Raw genomic sequence first — 19,036 nt, forward strand, 5'->3', positions numbered from 1 at the left:
GCTGGGCACAGAAAGCTGAGGCTTTACGGGGCTTTTGGACCTTGTGGGTGCAAATGCAGCTCAGGGGAGATGTAGGAAACCCTCCTCGTGGAAAACAGGTATTTCTGTCTAGCTGATGCCTTTCCAGGACTGTCACGAGACAGTTTCCACAGGGTCCTAAGGCAAAGGAGCATCTCGGCATTTTCTATCTTCTTGCCCCATAGCAGTTTCCCTCAAAGTCAGGTCTACCAGCACCAGCCTTTAGTGAAGAGGTCGTGGACACATCAGCCTCTGGGCTTCGGCACCGCAGAATGGAGGAAGGGAGACGTTTTAGTGCAAAAGATGTCTATGTATTTTCCTACACTACTTTCTGTCTGTTACAGAACAGCTATTAAACCTAAGCTTAAAAAAAAACATTTGAGGGGGGTACCCAATACCCAGCAATGGAAGTCTAAAACGCAGCCAAAAACTTCCAGCAGGAGGAAGGCGGAAAGCTGAACTTTGCAATAATACAACACTTGTTGTTCATAAAAGCACATGACAGATTCAAATGCCCCCCCCCTTTTTTTTTTATGTTACAATCTCATGAAGAACTAATGGCTTAACATCTAAAGAACAAAGTCTATCTCTCGCTTTAAAAGCTCTCTATCACGCGCTCCGCATTGTATGCATACATGAAATTATTTCAGGAAAATTGCCCTCAAGAAAGTGGTAGCCAGCAATACAGAAGCTATAAATACTATATAGCTACACTTTAAATATATTACTTGTGCTGGATGCTAACAATTAAAGACACATGGTCCCATCCAAAAACAGTTTACCAATAAACCTGTGGTGCAATATTTGGCTAAAAAAAGTTTTAAAAGGAAAGCCTGCCACATTTGCTCTTGCTCCTTCTCTTTCATTTGCTCAAGATAAGCAAACCTATGCAAGACAGGTAACATCTCATAAAAATCAGAAACAACCGTTTCAATCGTAGAACATCTCTCTACATTCTAAGCTAGGACGCTGCAGCTCAGGCCAAGAAATGCAAAAGACAGCTTGCTCTTTAACAATGTGAACACAAATAAAGCAATTTACCATCAATTCAGAGTTGTAAAATCTGGTGAGACACAGTCAGTGGCTGTCTTCTGGTCATAAAAGCAATTGCAGCAAAGAGCAATGAACTTTGCTGCAATAAGTTACAGGTACTCCCGGTACTCCAGTTTCAGCAATAAAACATTCATAAAGCTAATTAGCAAACCTTATCTTTTCAGCTCTGAACATATGCTGCATTTTGTACACTGTATAGTGCAGAAACATCTTGAGTGATCCAAAAAAAAAAAAAAAAAGCCAAACACCAAATCTAAAGCCACTAAGCACCCCAAAATAAACAAATTTTAGAACAGTTTTAAGGAACAAGATCCCCAGACACTTCAAATTTCCCTTTGAAACACAAAACAAACCTCTATATTTTCGGAAGTTTTAATTTGGTACTTCAAGTGTCATAAGGTTCTTAAGTTTTTGTTTAACATGCATCTTATTACTTTGAAAATCTAAATGTACTATTTTTGCAGATGATAGCAAATTCTTTCATATTATTTTGACCTTGGGATGGGAGTCATGTGTCTAACTTTAGACGTCTACAGCAGAGACAATATTCAAATTGCCTTTATAGTTTCACCAGAGTGCAATTCATCTGATCTTTTCAGACGTCTATCTTAAAGTAGATAGAGATCACGCACTCAGGTGGATCATAAACCTGCCTGAGAAAACTCTGAAAGAAATGGCTACTGCATCCACAGGGGTTCCCAATAATTTTTTTTCCATTTTCACAAGCCATATTTCTTCCAAATATTCTTGCTTCCTTAAGCCATTTTAACTTTTTTCTTTTTTCCCCCAAAGAAGGGTTAAGCAGAAACATAAGTTACAGGTTAAAAAAACAATAGTAACCATCATTTCTTTCTTTGAATTGAAGCTTAATTCATGCTACCTTTGTGGTTTACGTAAGACAAAGTGTTGTGTTTTCTGTCACATGCATTTTGCTTTAATTCTAGTTATCTGAAGAAAATAATAACTCTATCAGAAACTTTTTTTTTTTTTACTAAGCTGATGCAGTACACTTACGCTCACCATTTTGTTAAGCTACAATAATTAGTTCGCAAAGCTTTTATAAGTTCAATTTTATTCGTTTGCAAAACTTTTAAGTTTTCTTGCAATTAACTTTCCATGCACGCCTATTTAGATAACATGGTTATTAATATAAATTATACCACAAGCATATCTTTAGGTTATCAGAGGCCTGCCTACCTCTTTAATATATACGGGAGGGATTACCTGGAGACACCTGAGATAAGAATATCTCCTTTTATAAGCAAAGTTCTTTATTGCTTAGAGCCTGGAAAATTATCAGTCAAGTTAACTTCAATTCCTTGAAAATGCAGAACAATTTAATCAAATAAAAGTACATTTTCACTGTCTGGTAGATAACAGAAGTAAGCAGACAGCATTCTTTCATCAAGAACACATCTTATCAAACCTAGACTAATTCCTTTTTAATTTTGGCAGGGAGTCAGCCTTTGCCAGCGGCGGGGGAGAACCTGCCCACTTCAGTCGTGCTTGTCATGTCTCGCAGCACTTGCTTTTGAGCAAACGATGGAGGCACTAGCTAGAGGAATGACTGCAAGTTGGGAGAAACTAGCTGGGAAAGCAAATTTAGAGAGTGGTTACTGGATCACTTCGAGCCTCTAAAGCGCAGTCGGGTGCTGCTTCAGTGATGGTCTGGGTGACAGACTGGAGGGCACACCTGCTAAAACCATTGAGGGCACTGCTATGGGAAGAATCAGGCACGCTGCAATGCAGGCACATGGGCCTAAAGCTGAAAATTACTTGGGCACACCGGAGGAGCGAGTCTGAAGACAGCATCTGATATACTAAGGACTTGCACTGGGTGCTATGAGCACGCGGGAATGAGCGAGAGCACAAATCCAGCCCTGGGAATCACTAGCTCCTGCTGAGGAGGACCTGGGGGATCTCTTGGGTCATAAACCTGACCGCAAGTCCCAGATACCAAGGCGCTGTGAAGAAGATGAATATCCTCCTGGGGTATTGCAGGGTCTGCAAGGCCAGCACATGGCGTTGCGCATGGGGCACAGCGTGAGGAGGGCAAGGCAGAGGGTGTGAGGCAGGCTTAAGGCGGGCTGGGCTGGGGAAAAAGACGAGCAAGCTCTCCAGACATAAGCCTTAACTGCAAAACAGAAAGAGAAGGAGCTTTTCTCCACTTCCTGGGGAGTAAGACAAGAAACAACAAGATTAAATTGCAGTAAAGCTGGCCAAAATCAGGTGCTGGGAAAAGCTTTGATCCCGTGGAGTGGCAAAACCCTGGCTAGAGGAAGCTGCAGCACCACCATCATCGAAGGTTAGGCAGCACTGAAGGTTAGGTTGAGTGAGCTTCAGCCACCCTAGCTGCCACTCACAGCGCCCTGCTCTGTCCCCGTCCCTGCAGCCGTCCCTCATCCCCACGACAAGGACTTCCGCGTGGCCGTCATGGCCTGATTCATCAGCAGAGCCGTCATCCTGGCCCTGTCCATCTCCTTCGCTGTGTGCTGCTGGCGGGACAGGATGCTGAGCAGCTGCACCCTGCGGCACAAGGCTGGCCAGGGGTGACTACCCACTTAATAAGGACCCCGTTACGGGCAGGGTTAGGGCAACGGCTCCACAGCCAAACGAGGAGACCGGGGCAGGGGTGAGGAGAGTCTCAAAAGCAGGGAAACATGCATCTGGGACCCGTCTTTACTGCGCTTGCTTTTTGCCCTAGCAGAGCCAGCCCCAGACCCCAGTAAGTCACATACCCCTCCACCAGAAGGCAAGCGGAGTTGTACTAGCGATGCCTGCTGAAAGCCACGTTGAAAGGCTTGGGGGCTACAGCTCTCTTTTCCAGGCAGAGGCGCCAACTACCAGCAGCACAGGGAAAAGCACGCGTGCTCTAGCTGAACCAGGAGACTGCTTACCCTTCCTTCCCAATCGCTTCCTTAGCGGGAAGCTTGTTATTTTAAAAATAGACATCCACACACTTCTGGACTTTGTTGCAAGAAATGATACCCAACAGGATTTATCTGCCCACATGCAGAAGAAAAAAAAGCAACAAAAAAGAAACCCACCCTCACTGAATTTCGGCCCTCTGCCATGCTGCGTAGCAATTGCGTAGAACTGCTCAGCTGCTCCAGAGGGCCCAGTCCTGCAGTTTGCTGCCGCTGTATCCCCATAACAAAGCACAGGCCATGAGCATCTACTGCTGCTGACTGCCAGCTGAGCGGGCAGGGGCTCCACCCAGAGCAGCAACTTTAGGGCAGGAGGGTATATAGGGGTGTCATGCAAACTGCAAGTTTTGTGGAAGAGATAGTATGACTGAGGCAGGGGCAACCACCAAGAGTCACTTAGTTTCAGTAGAGACTTTTGGATCCACCGACTTTTGGGTGCAGATACACAGGGCAAAGGGAGAGGGTACAAGGGTGCAGTTTTGCGCAGCGGAGTGGGTCAGATTTGACGATGCCAAGGGCTGCAGCGGCCAAGTCGACCTTCCAGGTTTCCTGACTCCAGGCTGCCCCATGCACAGACAGAGCAGCTTTCTCTAGCCCAAGGCAGCAACCTGCCCCTCGCTGGAGGGGGGGAATCCTACCTGTGGTCCAGCTCCCTCACTTCCAGCCCTTCACTAGGCACAGCTCATCCAGGTCTCTGCAAGCAGTCCTGGTCCCCTTTTTTATTGCACTGCTGCATCAGTCTCTCCCATCTCCTATGCTATCTTCCTCTTAGACAGGACCCCCCACTGCCCTTACAAGCCCAGTTTCCAGGGCAATTTGGGGGGGGGGATGAGGAGATGACAGTGCCTCCCTGAGCTAAAGAAGAGCCGGTGCTGCCATCTGCTGAACAACATGCCCAAGCGGCGTCAGATCCATAAATGTGGCTGCATTTCTGCATGGTTTCTTGCAACCCACTTTTCCTTCCCATGCAGATGCTGCAGTTTACACGTCTGTAGCATTTTGACCCTAGAAACTATGCTCTAGGGTGACAGGGAAGCTGTTTGCAGCTTAACACAACCGCATGTAAAAAATTAAACCTTTGCCCAGAATCAAAGCTATATTCAACCCCAGTAAGGAAGCCGGGGACCCCCTGCCAAAACCCCTGTCAACTGGGATGCTACTGGGAGTGAAGGCTGCCAGCAATCACAGAGAGGCCACCTGCGGCCAAGCAGCCTGCAAGGAAGCCCGAGGTACATGAGAAGCTGTTAGCTTGCCGACGCATAAAAAGCTCTCCCGTAAGGGAGGAAGCAGGCAACGTAACTTGGCAGACAACCTGTGGAGAGTGATTGGTGGGAACATCCATGTCTTCTTCTGGAGAGAGCGAGGCCAAGTTCAGCGGTGACCCAGTGCGCGGCTCGGCTACCACGACTGCAAGCACACGGCCCCGCAGGGGAAAGGAGGAGCATCCTTCTCCAGGAAGGATTTTTCTTGCAGAAAAACAGATCCCATTTAGTTTCCCAAGCAAACAATTGCACTTCTGAAACGTGTTACAAACCCGTCCCTGAATCATCCTTACCAGAGGCCGGGGAGCAGGAGAGAGAGGCAGGGAAATGCCCGCAACCCTCTCTGCAGCAGGAAAGCATGGCCTCGCCACGGGAACTGCTGTGGAAAGGAAGCGTGGGAACAAGCTCCATGCGCAGCAAAAACTAGTGAACCCCATTTTGTGGGGGGAAGGCAGTAATCCCCCCCACCAGGCCTCTCTTTCCTCCCCCTGGTCCCCATTGACCCCCGACAGCAGGGTCAATGAGGAGCACAGAGCAATACTGGTGCCAACTGCCCAAAGCAAAGCGCTGCCCCCGGCTTCACCACGGAACCGCCAGTTTTCCCAAAGCTGGTACTCTTTCTGCCCAAAAAACAGAATTTGCTCAAAGGCCAAGGAGCTCCGCGGGGAGGGCTGGCAGGCAGGACAGCGCTGCCATCACCTCAGCCAAAAACAGAAAGGGAAACGCTGGTGGCAGAGGAGAACATGCAGCATGCTGAGGGACGCATGGAGGCTTTGCAAGCATTAGCACCTCAGTTTCTCAGGAGGCTTCATCCGTACCTCTCCCCTCCAGCCTGCTCTTCCTGGGGCTGGCTGGAAGCCACCAGTCCATCACAGCTCTTTGTCCCCTTCCCACAGGACTCGGGCAACCAGTGCCCCAGGCACTGTGAGTCAGGGATGCACAACTGGCTGGTTTTCCTTGGACAAGCTGTGCAAAGGGCAGGGGCTTCCACGTTCTCCTCTGGGAGCGGAGGGAGGGGGTCGAAACCAGCCCATTCAGACCCCCACAAGTGGGTTGCTAGGTGAAAACCTTGCTTTATGAAACATGCCAAATCTTTCCAGGGAATAAATGAAAACAGCCACCCCTGAAAAAAAACAAGCACCTGTTCAGGCACATCTCTCTCCTCCTTCTTCCCTCCTTCTTTCCTTCCCTTCCTTCCAGGCAGCAACTTGGCAGAAAATTCAGAGGAGGAAGGAAACATGATCCTGCAGCCGCAGAGAGGGGGAAGATCGCTTTTGGGAGACTACCACACTACCACCAGCATGATTACCACATCTCGGCCCTCTCCAGCTCCATATTCCCGGGGGCATTTGCAGGCTGCAATAATCCAGCTTTCCAGAGGTACCGCTCAGCATAGAGCCCGGGGCCAGCGCAGGCAGCAGCCTGATGGTCCCAGCGCAACTTCTCGCATTGCGGGGAGAGCCATTTCCAGACTAACCAAGTCAGGAGCAGTGAGATTTAACAACCTAAGCCACAAGAGCCTTTGACCACCTCCGTTACCCTCTTGTGCATGATCCCAACAGGACAGACTGGGTGTTGATACAGCTCATCTACTATGCGGCAAAACTTCCTCCTTTCCTGAGCCTGGTCTCTGCTAAAGCACTGTATTACCGAGCTGCCACAGCCCTCGTTTGGAGGCCGAGCCTCTGCTGCTTGGGCACTGCATGTTTTAATAAACTGTGCTACTAAATTACACAGTGGAGGAGCCTGCTCTGCAGGTCACAGCCCATTTTCCACCGTTCTGCACAAGGCCTAGAAAACAAATTTGTCATGAAATTCTCCCACCCAGCTCCCCACCTAGCATCTAACACTAACGAGCAAGGAAACACTTGCACCAGCTCTTTTTCCAGAAGAGCCACAAACCTGCCACCAGCCCAGTGCTCCCCTTCGCTCAGCCTCATTGAACCCACCTGGGGGATCCTACTAGGCCTTCATCCTTTTCTCACTTTCCTCTCCCCCTCTTGCCTTTAACAGGAGCCCGGAAAACTTGCCCAAGCTGTCCGCACAAAGCCCACACGCCAAGATGCTGGTCTTCCCGCAGGCGATGCTACAGCCAGGCACACCGCCTTCTGCCCTCACATGCAGTCAGCTGCTCCACAAGCCAAGCAACATACTCCTGTCTGCAATGCCTGGTCAAGCCAGGCTCCCCAGGGACTTGCTCCCCGTCTATTACAGAGGCTATGAGGAACATAAGCTCTTAAACAAGCTTGAGAGGCCAGTTTGAAAATTTAAACTGTCACTCAACTTTTTTTTTTATATTATTATTATTATATATATATATATTTTTTTTTAACACCACCAATTTCTTGAAACTCTACAGAGCTCAGGGAGGAATTTCATAGGAGCCAATTACTGCACCTGGGTTTTCAAATGGAGAAGATTGGACACTTCATGTTGAAAGGCTTTTTGATATGGTCCTTCCCCCTGCCCCATTTCCAGAAGTGCACAATTCAGACATAAGTTCCTAAGTTACAAGGTTCTTAATGGATCATTTTAGTGAAAAAGTGCAAAGCTAAGTCAGAACAGCTCCTGGTTAAAATATAGCATAAGCACATGTAGACTTTCAGGTTTTACTTTTTTAAACATAAGAGTCTGATTTTCTGTTTAGGGCTCTTTTAAAGGCTGAAAGTGAACACAGCCAGTTACCAGGCACAAGGAATCTATGTCATTAGATAACTGGAAGCATTTACAATTCATTGCACTTGAATGTAGGCTGAGATTTAAAGGATTTTTTGTTATTGTTTAGAACTCACCATATCCTCAACATTTCTACACAGTCAATCTTGGACTTGCAAAATGCAGTGACAAGTGTGTAAAGATAGTCAGCCAAGAGGAAAACATGAATTTATCTTTAATACAAAGGACGTAGCATGCTTGAAAAAGAACTTTGGGTTTCTTCTTCCTTTTCTCCCCCATTAGAAATTCACATCATGAGTATCAGGACCTACAGCAGTGCTCAAAGATCTAGTATGTGTGTCCTTATTTGCATTCAGAAAGCAATGACACCCATATTTCTGTCCACGATTTCCTAGATGGAAATGTATAGGTGTGTTTCCATGCACTGCATGCAAAGCATGTCAAGCAGCTCCAGGACCCTGCAGCCCCTCCCCTCTCAGCACTGGAGAACAGATCCATGCAAATCTGGTGCATTCTGGGTGCATGGGGCCTGTTGAGTAATACAGCATCACCTGTGCGCACACAGATGTCTGCATTTCAGGAGCTGCTACTGCATTAGTCAAAGCAGGTGCTGGCAGCCCAAAGAGCTGCAATAAGAACAAGCATGCAGAACATGAACCAGCAACATCACCATCCAGTGCTCAAGGATGCAAACTATGATACTCGAACTACCCTGCTATGAGGAGTTTTCAGCCGCTGACTATTTCCATCAATATTTGCACTACATTTTTAGGCAAGAAACTTTTAATTAAAAGGCTCAAGGTATCACATTTTTCTGATAAGGGCAAGACCTACCAGCAGACATCCTCAGAAACCCTGATGCTTCTCTTTGCAAAGAGCACTGGGTCCACCATTCTTGCTATTTCTAATAATAATAAAAAAGGTGAAATGGGGAGAGATTCCATTAAAGTATTCTTTTCATATTACCAAGCAACAGAAAATCTGGTTTGGGGGCTGACTTTTGGTGGGAAGGGAACAGATGTTAACAAAACTTTTACATATCATTTTCAAGAGAAGAGGACACCCACAATGACTGTTTATCAGCAACTTCACTGCAAGGAGGAAAAACCCTTTGTTTTCATAGAGCAACTGAAGCTGCAAAGCAGACAGAAAAAACATCACCTACTCTGTGTTTCCTTCAGGCTCATGTCCTAACCTTACCTTCTCCTCCCTCTCCTCTTCTGGCCGGCTTCAGTGCACAGCCACGCTGGATGCAGCAGCCTGCCTAGACCCACTGGGAGAGCCCAGTAAGTGTTCGATCTGCCCAGTGCTCCCAGTTTACTACCATGGCGCTGACCCACCTGAGCCAGCCATACACAGGAAACAGCACAGGAAAAGGAAAACTGTCACCAGGCCACAAACTAGGGCTGGGAGCCAGATGGAAACCAGCACAATGCTGCACTTGGGCTGGTACTCCCCTCCCAGGGGCACATCTCTGAGTGAGCACATGTACCAGCACAGCCACACTGGCCCAGGTGGATTGCCCAGCAGAGCAATTTCTGCCCTGTAAGGGGAAATCTCTATTAGCCCTCTTGCATTAGTAACACAGCTGCAGCAAGGCTCCTGCCTTGAGGCAACCTGTTCTTCAATCACCTGCCTGAGGCTTGTGAGACTGCACAGAGTACATGCTCTCTATTCAGAAACACCAGCGGTGAAATTCAGATATAATGCTATGGGCGTTTTGACCCATTGCTAGTACTCTAGAATGCCCACGGGTACCATATCCACAGAATATGCTTTCATTTATGCTTCATTAACATATATTTTATGGCTGGGGATTCAGCACAGGTTCTGCCCTGGGAACAGTACTGCCAAATTCCTTGTTCACATAGGAAGAAACTATTTTTAAGAGACCAAAACAGAAAAGGGAAAAAAAGGGGGGGGGGACTAAAGGAGGGCATGATATTTTCTACACCAGTTTCTTCTTTTTTCTTCTCCCCTACCATGCTTTAAAGAAAAAATTTTAAACTCACTACAATTTCCCTTCTCTCAAAGGAGAATTTTTGTGCAAAAAAGCATTTGGGACAAATATGGAGTTTGCTGTTCTCTGGATCCAGGCAGGGCTTTAAAAAGAAAAGTGTTTTTTTTTTTTTTTTTTTTTTTTGCTACATAAGATCAGAGATTGACACCTATTTTCACTGCAAACTGAAATGATGCGTGTTTTAAATATAAAATCTAGTGCCAAGCATGTCCAGAAAGATGTTGATTTTGAAGTGTCATAACAAAAAGTTAGCATCTTCAATAAAAACTGACAGTAAATTTTCATACTGAGAAAAATGTCAAATCAAAGCAAGCATTTTAATCAACTGACATAAAAAAAAGATTTTCCTGACAAAATTGAAGAGTTTCATTGGGGCAATGTTTTCCTGACTTTGTGCTTGAGTGTGTGTGCACGTGTGAAAGTCAAGTTTTCTACCACAAAAATTTGATCCCAAAACCTTGACAGTCTTAGATGCACAAACAGCTCCTCCTTAGGGAGGAACATATACAGGGCTTCCTAGAAATTCATCTCAGACTTACAGGAGACTAAAACCAACAAAGATGGGTTAAGGGCAGTCAGCCCAACCCTACCACAAGATTTCTTATTTATTACCTAGCCTTTATCTCAGTTTCTTCTCACCTGAGACTGGTATAGCAAATATCAGTTCAGTTAAGGCTGTGAAGAGCCATAAACAGCTTCACACAGAGAAGGCACCCCCAGCAAAGCAGTGAGAAATCACCATCTGGATTTGGTCACCAAAAAAGGGAGCAGAGGAAAGATAACTATATAGAAACTTTGAGGTAATTCATAAACTAGAAGAAAAAAAAATACCACAAGCTTATAATGACACACATTCTGACCACACTTTGGCTCTTCCTGTGGTTCTCTTTGGAGCCAGCTTCTAACCCTTCTTCACCCAAGAAGGGCCCTGCCCTTCTTGCCATTCTTGATCCTGGCTTTCTCCATACCAGGGAACCACAGCTGCCCGAGATCCTGGCCTCTCTAGAAGGAAGCTAAAGCTCAAAGGGGGTTGGTTGCAATGTTTTATGCACTAATATCCAAGAGAAATGTGGGCCCCAAAAAGGAAGTGAACAGTCTGAAGAGGGACACAGACAGTGCAAGGCTGGCTCACTTCAAACTCTGTCCTCAGCACACCTCAAAGGCAGCTGTTGGCTGCTCAGCATATCCGAACAAACAGTGAATGCATGTTCAGCCTTTTTTAAATTAGATTTTAAGCTTAATACTCCACACTGGGAAACCTCAGCCTGCATGTTTATTTAGGAACAGCTGAATAAGTTTTGGTCACAAATTTAAATTCTTTAAGTTGACCTCAGAGTATCACCCTTCTATGACTGTCAGCACTGACTGAAGAGACTTCAGACCCCACTCTCTAAAGATCTGGGCAAGGTGAATGCTGGGACCTGTAACATACAAAGCCACGAGATTCCCGGTTCTGCAGAAGAATTAGAAAATACTCATTATGACCAAAAAAAAAAAAAAAAAGCAGAGACCCTCTGCCAGTACAAGCTTTCTGGAGTGCCATTTGAAATGACACTGTGCCAGGAGGAAGCAAGCAAGTTTCACCCTCTTTCCAGGCATCTCTAGAATGGAGAGGGGTTTGTTGAATTTATGAGTCTGAGGTTTAGAGGAAAGAAAGAGGAAGGAAATAGTAATCTAGCAAGATCTCAGAGCAGAAAGAGACAGTAATGATCTGATGACTGTATCCTACAAAGACTGCATCTCACTTCTATTCCAAAAGATGGGTTCCTACTGAACACCAGAGGCCAGGCAGATCATCACTCCCACATATGGCTTAGTTTGAGGACTTTTCTATATATTTTTCCTCCATGATGACAACACCTCTTTGCCAATGACTTACCACATCTAGTATCATTGCATCAGCACTATCCTAAATCAGGGTCTTTTCATTAGCAAAACTAGCAACAAACCTGTTTCTGCCAGTATCACCCAACTCACCTCAAACACCTCTGCTGTACAGAAGTTCAGACTCCTACATCCCAACAAGTGGCTTAAGCTCCCTGTACTTGTATGGTAAGAACTTCATTTGGCCATTCTATCTCAAGAGCCTTCCCTTTGCCATATAAACACAACAGTGGTAGGTCTTGGGCAAAGGCAAATGCAGAAAGGAGGGAAGATGGGAAGGAAGAGCTTGTTCATATACAGTGCTCTCACACGTAGATCAGAGCACAAGAAAAGGTATAGCCTCAGTACACTGTATCCTAAAGCTATACTGATACTTCACCTTTTCCCCCTTTTGGAGCTTTGTTTACAGCAAAAGCTATACATGGAAGAGGACCCAAGAGGTGGACGAGGACCTGCTGCTGTTTGCTATCAGTATAGCACTCCAAAGCAGTAGAAAAGAAAGATGCTGGGATTTGGGCCAAAAGAAGGTAGTGTAAGTTCTTACAGTTACTACAGGCACATTCAATCTGAATATCTGACAAGGTAGTAGTCAAGTGAAAGGCACTTCTAGTAATGGATATAGCCACATAGCACCAGAAGATTTAAAGCAACAACTGTTCTTAATAGAGATGCATTCATGGCAAATAGCACTTCACACTATCTTTGCTTTGTGCACACTAAAAATTCACATCACTAACAGCAGGCAAGCTGGGCTCAGAGAGAGGTCATTCTCAAGTTAGGAGCACCTATGACCCCTTTGACAAGCACTGGTGACAGCTCCAGTTCCTTCACTCTTAGAGCACTGTGCCACCTCCCAGTGTTTCTTGACACACCTCAGTTCTGAGCAGTAACAGATTTTATTCCAGCACTACAGTTTTTCCTCAGAGTCCCAGGCAGTACAGTACTTTCCACTCAGTGGATTCATATATGCTAGGGCCCAACACCAAATCCAAGTTCCTTTGTAACTTAAGGCACAGTTCCATGCATCCTGAGGAGAAGGACAAACGAGAATTGCTTGGAAAACTGCTCTATGATCTTTTCAAGTGTATTTTTCTAAACTCCCTTGCAAGGGTGAAGGAGAAAAAAAATCAGTGAATCCTTCTGCAGAAGGAAAAATGTGTTCAAGCCAAAGAAATCAAGAGCAGCATGACCAGCTCTCAGAATTGTAAATCAGTAGTCTGGGAATGACTGGAGTCTCCCCCAAAATCCTATCTCCTGAAGGCCTGTGATTAAATGAGTATCTCAGGTAAAAACTTTTTGGAAGGTGGAGATTATGATGGTGGTGAGGGAGGAGAGGGAAAAAACAAACATTAAGAGATCCAGAACTAGAAAACAACTGTTCAAATCCAGGATTAAATACACTTGTGGAAGTTGGCAATGGTGTTTTAAGTATGGTTAGAGCAGTCCTATTGGGACACTGCATTTGTAGGGGCACACACCTGCTCACATTTGACAAGTAGGAAATGGAATTTATAAAAGGAAGACCTTACTCATGCAATGGCTCTTCACCTTACCTAGAAGGTGGCATTACACTCCTGAGAAGCATCACTCTTACCAGATTAAAAAAAAAAAAAAAAAAAAAGCAGCCATGAACCTTCAGTGTCAGTCCAGAACTGCTGACCCCAGAGTTATTACACTTACACAGCAACTCCTTTGAAAATAGAACAGAACTTCTACCAACACATTCACGGCTAACAACTTCCAAAACTAATAAAAATCTGTGCTGCAGGGAGATAGGAGGAGTCTGATCCATCCTCCTCCTCCAAGTTTATATAGTCTAGACATCACCTGCCAAATGTGTTGCTAATCCAGGGTCACCACCCTTTTAGTCAAGCATGTTCTTGGTCTAACAAGAAAGAGTTGCACATGCCCACACAATATCTACAGAACAGATAATGCACTGCAATAACCACATGGACAAAGCAGTCACAGGAGCATTCTCCTTTCAATAAAAGTTCTGTACAGAGTTTCTTGTAGTAGGAACAGTCCAACAATGACAAAAAAACACACGAGAAACTGACAAAGCCCTATACAGTTGAACAGAGTGAAGTGCCAGGTAGCTTCCCAACTGGGAGCAGGGGAAATCTGCCTCAGACAGTAGATAAAAATAGGCTAGAAGATGCAAAAGTCCACCCAAAAATGCCCACTCCATTATTGCCTACTGCTGTCCAAGAATGGCATTTCCCCATCAACCTGAACACAGTTATGTTTTACAGTACTTAATGCTACCCAACTAGAAGACTTGGCTTGGGGGACAGAAGAAAAATTCCAGTGGCAAGCCTTTTCTTGAGGCTAAAAGTCTGTCTTTAGACCAACTACAAACTATTGTATGGCAGTGGGAAAGACTTTGACTGCTCAGGAGAACGCTTACTTTCTAAGGGCAACAGTCCACAAGGAGAGTTTTCCTTCAATGCATCTCAAAAGATAAATCAAGAAACTGGGAAGGTACCAGCTTCATGAATTGCTATGATAAATAGTGATTACAGCTACTTTAGGAAGTGTGCTTATTTTCAGGGTTCAGAAATAAAACCTGCTAAAGGAGAAGTGTTAAAGTTTCAAAAGTGTCTTGTCACTAAGAACTGGGCAAAAATCCATCACATCTTCACCACAACCTCCAGACAGTGGTTCCCACTGGCTTGCTTCCTCCATGGCCGAGGCCATGGGACAGCAGGCTATACCGCAGGAGAGGGCGCTCCCACTCCATAATTAAAGCTGCTCACGATTACAGTAAGGGACTGTGCAGGGGCTGGTTGGGGTCACAAAAAACCTAAAAAACCCACCTGTGTTTTGGGGGGGGGGGGGGGGTTTGGCATGAACAGTGTATACTTCTTCCAAGTAACTAGGGCACAGGATCTAATTTGCAAAAACAATGCCTGTCCAGAAACAGTACATTCAATTCAGTTAACACAGACAGTAAATACAGCACTAAATAGTAACACAGGTTAAAAAAAAAAAAGGCAGAAAAAGCAGGCAATCGCCAACAAGTAGTGTTTTATAAAGCAGGATATTCAGAGTAACTTTAGGCACCAAACTCAGTACCTGACATTAGCAAGCTGGTTTCCCTACCCAGCGAGGGATTCACGAGGACTCTGCTCCGAGTCCCCACACAGTTAGGAGCCAGTCTACCTGCATTAGGTGCCCACAGTCAGTGCTACGAAGTCCCTTCCTTACCATTGCCACCAGCAAACATCTTAGGATGGCAGCCAGCATAAACTATACAGCTCACATTAGATAAATCCTTCTGCACAGATACTTCTAGTATTTCAGGCTCTCTGCCATCTCCCTAATGAGCTATGCAGTGAAGATTTCAATTCACCATCTCAATCACAATGTTACAGGTTTTAAATATCAAAACTGATCTCCAGCTATAGTGGAAGACCCCACTGGAGGCCTCCTATATGTTACAAGCCCGACATGCCCTGCTCCAAAATGAATAAGTTTTGCACTTTTTTGAGCGAAGATGCTGAAGGAAACAGGAAGCTGTAGGCAGTAACATGCAGTCTCTGCTACATGTTCAGTCACCTCGCTACCATGCTGTCTGTCCAGTGGCAAGGCCTTTAATGAAGAAAGGGTATAAACAGAAGTCCCTCATGCTTTAGATTTCAGATGATACCAGTAAGACTTAAACACAATGGCCTTTAGCTGTTACCACAAGTAAAGAAAACAGAATCCCTTATTTTAAAAGGCATACTTTTTCCACCCTTCAACACAGATGTTACCATGCAATGCAGTATTTTGAATCTCCAATAAACTTCCATGTAAAAGTAGCTCCGGTTTAGGATGACCAGAAGAAAAAAATAAAAAAAATGCAAGGACATATGGTTACACTGTACTTCAAAATTAAGTTAAAAAACAAGAAAAGCAAACACAAAGTCATCATCAAGTTTTCTGTTTTATTTAAGATTTTAGTTTTAATTCTGAAGAAAGAGGTACATTTCCTCGGTTTTAGTTTTAGCGTCAGGTTATAACCATGTTTATTTATCTGTTTCTTTTTCCTGTCTTTTCAATACTGCACAAACGTCCAGAAACTACAGGGTTAAGTAAAAGCTGCAGGCAGAGGAGGTCAGAGGTTGCGCTCCTGATGGTGATCATGTGGCCCCAATGCAGTGCTATCCCAGAGTGCCCTTATCAGGTGAATCTTTGTTTTTTAAAAAAAAGAAAGAGAGACTGACAGAGGAGACAAAGACTGAAGTAAATATCACTCGTTTCAGCTGCTTATAATTATATTATGTATACACTAGGTATTAAATCTGTGAATACTTTTAAAACATTAAAGTTGACTTTAAATCTAAAGCCAAAATTAAAGAAAAAAACAAAACTTATTCTCCCCTCTTTAAACCACTCTTTAGCAACATGCCAGTTACTCATAGCTATAAGTATGTTTTGTCTTTTAACACACTTCATGCCAAACCTCTTACTGACACAATAAAGTCCCCCTTTCCAAAAAAAAAAAAAAAAGTTATTTCCCTGTGTAGTGCCACACTGAATGCAAAATAAATGCTAGGCCACTGCTTGCCCCACATGTTCGGTAACTTCATTTAAATTAAATACCTTTTTCCTGTTTCTGCATTTGATTCTCCATTGCATTTTTCCCCTACTGTAGATTGACACTTTCCCACTAGGCAGAAATACTCATGTGCAAAAGACATAAGACAGTAATATTCTCTCTAAGCATTGAGACTGCATTTTAATTTCTCTCTCTTTCTTTTCTTAGAATGTTTTAGGAAATATTTTAAACAGTGTATTTCAAACACTGGCTCAGTAGAAACTTAACAAAGAGACAGTCATGACCCTGTGATCGCATTGCATTTGGGGGGGAGGTTTGATCAGGAACTGGATTCTTCAGAAAGAAAGATATGAGGGGGAACAGTAGGTGGGCATGGGGGGGAGTCGGGGTGGGACACTTCCTGCATTTCTAACGTTTTTTTTTTTTTCTTCTTCCTCCTCCTTTCCTAATGACGATCCAGCGCTGAGCTCTGTAGTAGATCTGTTGGGGTTTTACTGGGGGGTCTGAAGGCTGTCTGAAAGCCTGGTGGGGGGGAGTGGAAACTGGTGGGGTTTGAAGGAGGAGAGTAGGGATTCCAACTGGCTCTGTGCAGCGGGATCTGTGTGCCGAAGGGGTTACTGTGGTGCGTCTGTGACGGCGCTGCGCTGGGGCCGTCCATCTCTGTGAGGGCCTGAAGAGATTTTAGCCAATGTGGAGGATTGTCATCTTGAAGGGTGTCTAAACTGTTTCCTGTGGAGGCTGGGATACCTACACAGAGAAAACAAATAATAAAATAAAAAAGGAGAGAAAAATGGGAGACAGGCAAGTCAGAGCAGAAGCAATAAGGTGAGTGTGAAGGAGGTCAATTTAACCTAACAAACAGCAACAGTGAGAAAACATGATTAGTTTGTACAGAGAATGCATTTTACACCATTATATAAAATTACCCTGCCCACAAAACATTTAACATTTATATCCAGGTAGGAGGAAGTACCCCCTCAGAGTAACTCTTCAAAAATATATTTTTCTATCACACATACTGCACAAGGACTGCATCCCTGCTTGCATGATCTTACCACAAACGCTACCAGTACGCTGCATGCTTCACTTCCTACTCTGCCTATTTGCATCATGCTTCAGCCTCTCTAACAGGGAAACACAACCAGACAGCCTTATAAAAGAGAGCTTTATAAACAAGTGGAGTACGTCCCTTTTTAAATAACAAAGTCCAGTTAATGCTTTCAGTGCCTCAGGACCAGCGGCGCACATACCGGACATGCCATCCAGCAGAAGGGACACCTATATTGACCCTATGGATAAGCATTGATCATCCTGACTGCCTGCAAAGGTCCCAGGCATGCATTGCAAAGAGCTAAGTGACACTTTATTATACCTAGTGGTTCCACAAAAATTCCTAGACCCTTGAGGTTTTGTGGATGGAAGCTGGAAGAGACCACCGCATAATGACTTTTTTTTTTTCCAGATGCAAATCAGTTTGTGCCAAATACCCATTTGATGGTTTGCCAGTGGAGCTGAAGGAGTGAGAAACGGTTACCTGTGATGATTGCGGGGTCCATCCAGCTGCCAGGGCTGTCCCAATTCAGGCTGTCGGTGGTGGCAGTGTTGGACGTTGGTACACTGTGGTTGGCGTTGGAGGGGGAAGAAGCATTGGGCAGTCCACCAAAGTTGATGTTAATGTTCGGTAGAAGTGCCCTTAGCCCGTCCTGCCATTCCTTCATATTTAAACTCTCTACAGAACTGCTGTTGTCTGGGAGATTTACCAACAAAAAAAATGAAAGATAAAAAAATAAAAAGCTGAAGTTAGAAACAGATGTCCTTCTTTGGTGGGGTATGGGATTTTAATTTTACTTTTTAAACTAAGCATTTAATACTTTCCCTATCCAAAAACTAGGGTGATGTTTATATGGCCAATGAATTATTCGGAGGGGCTGGCAGGTTTTAAACCAAGCATAAGAGTAGGAGAAAGATTTAACTCCTCCTCCAATTCATATTCCCCCATTTTTTCAATTCAGAGACTTGAATAATCAAGGTCAGAGCAGCTCTCCCTCCATTACTATTGGGGGACAACCCACCAGATCCTTTTGAGAAGACACTGCTGCATGCTAGATAACCCAATTCATCTGCTTTATCAGTGGTCAGCAGACTTGAAAGGGTTGCTTTCTTTGAAGTATACTGAAGTGAAGAAAGGCTAGGTAGGGCTTTGCTATAGAAACTGAATGTGATTAAATCACTTGAGGAGCCAGGGAGGTGGGGGGAGTATCACAAAAGGTTTTTGTTTTATTATAGCTTGCTCATTCACTGCCCTACAGATGCTCTTCAGAAGGAAATGGTAACCAGGCTCTCATGAAGTTGGAAGGAATGTAATTTCCTCTTGCAGTTGTAGAACAGTAGCAAAAATTCTTTAAAGACCTTTCAGAATAATTCCCGGCACAACAATATCCTGAAATTTTAGAGGCAAACCAGCTGGACACCAAGACAGTCAAGTCCGAACTATTTGGCTACTTGTTTCAGGGCATGTACTGACAAAGAAGGACAACAGGATAACTTAGCTATTGGCACTACAACAAACAACTATTGGATTCTATGATTCATTTCTTGTTTTCGGTATCTTAAAGCAAAACAAACCAGCAAAACAGACACAAGCATCCTA

The 19,036-nt window shown here is 44.5% G+C and overlaps 1 protein-coding gene across 9 annotated transcripts in view; it reads right to left on the minus strand.

The window, feature by feature from the left end:
* Positions 1 to 15,752: 15,752 nt before the first annotated feature.
* The window catches only part of CNOT4 (CCR4-NOT transcription complex subunit 4), an 82,291-nt gene continuing 79,007 nt past the window's right edge, over positions 15,753 to 19,036 (minus strand). For 7 of the 9 annotated variants that reach the window (XM_026076094.1, XM_026076089.1, XM_026076095.1 and 4 more), the window contains 2 exons: positions 17,921 to 18,133; positions 15,753 to 17,133 (listed from right to left, as the gene is read on the minus strand). In XM_026076094.1, the coding sequence (XP_025931879.1) occupies positions 16,832 to 17,133; positions 17,921 to 18,133 (515 nt within the window). In that variant the 3' untranslated portion in view covers positions 15,753 to 16,831. The remainder of the gene's footprint in view (positions 17,134 to 17,920; positions 18,134 to 19,036) is intronic. The other 2 variants (XM_026076096.1, XM_026076097.1) reach the window with 1 other exon arrangement.

The sequence above is a fragment of the Apteryx rowi genome, unplaced genomic scaffold (assembly GCF_003343035.1).
Source record: "Apteryx rowi isolate R43461 unplaced genomic scaffold, aptRow1 scaffold_426, whole genome shotgun sequence".
Lineage (NCBI taxonomy): Eukaryota > Metazoa > Chordata > Aves > Apterygiformes > Apterygidae > Apteryx > Apteryx rowi.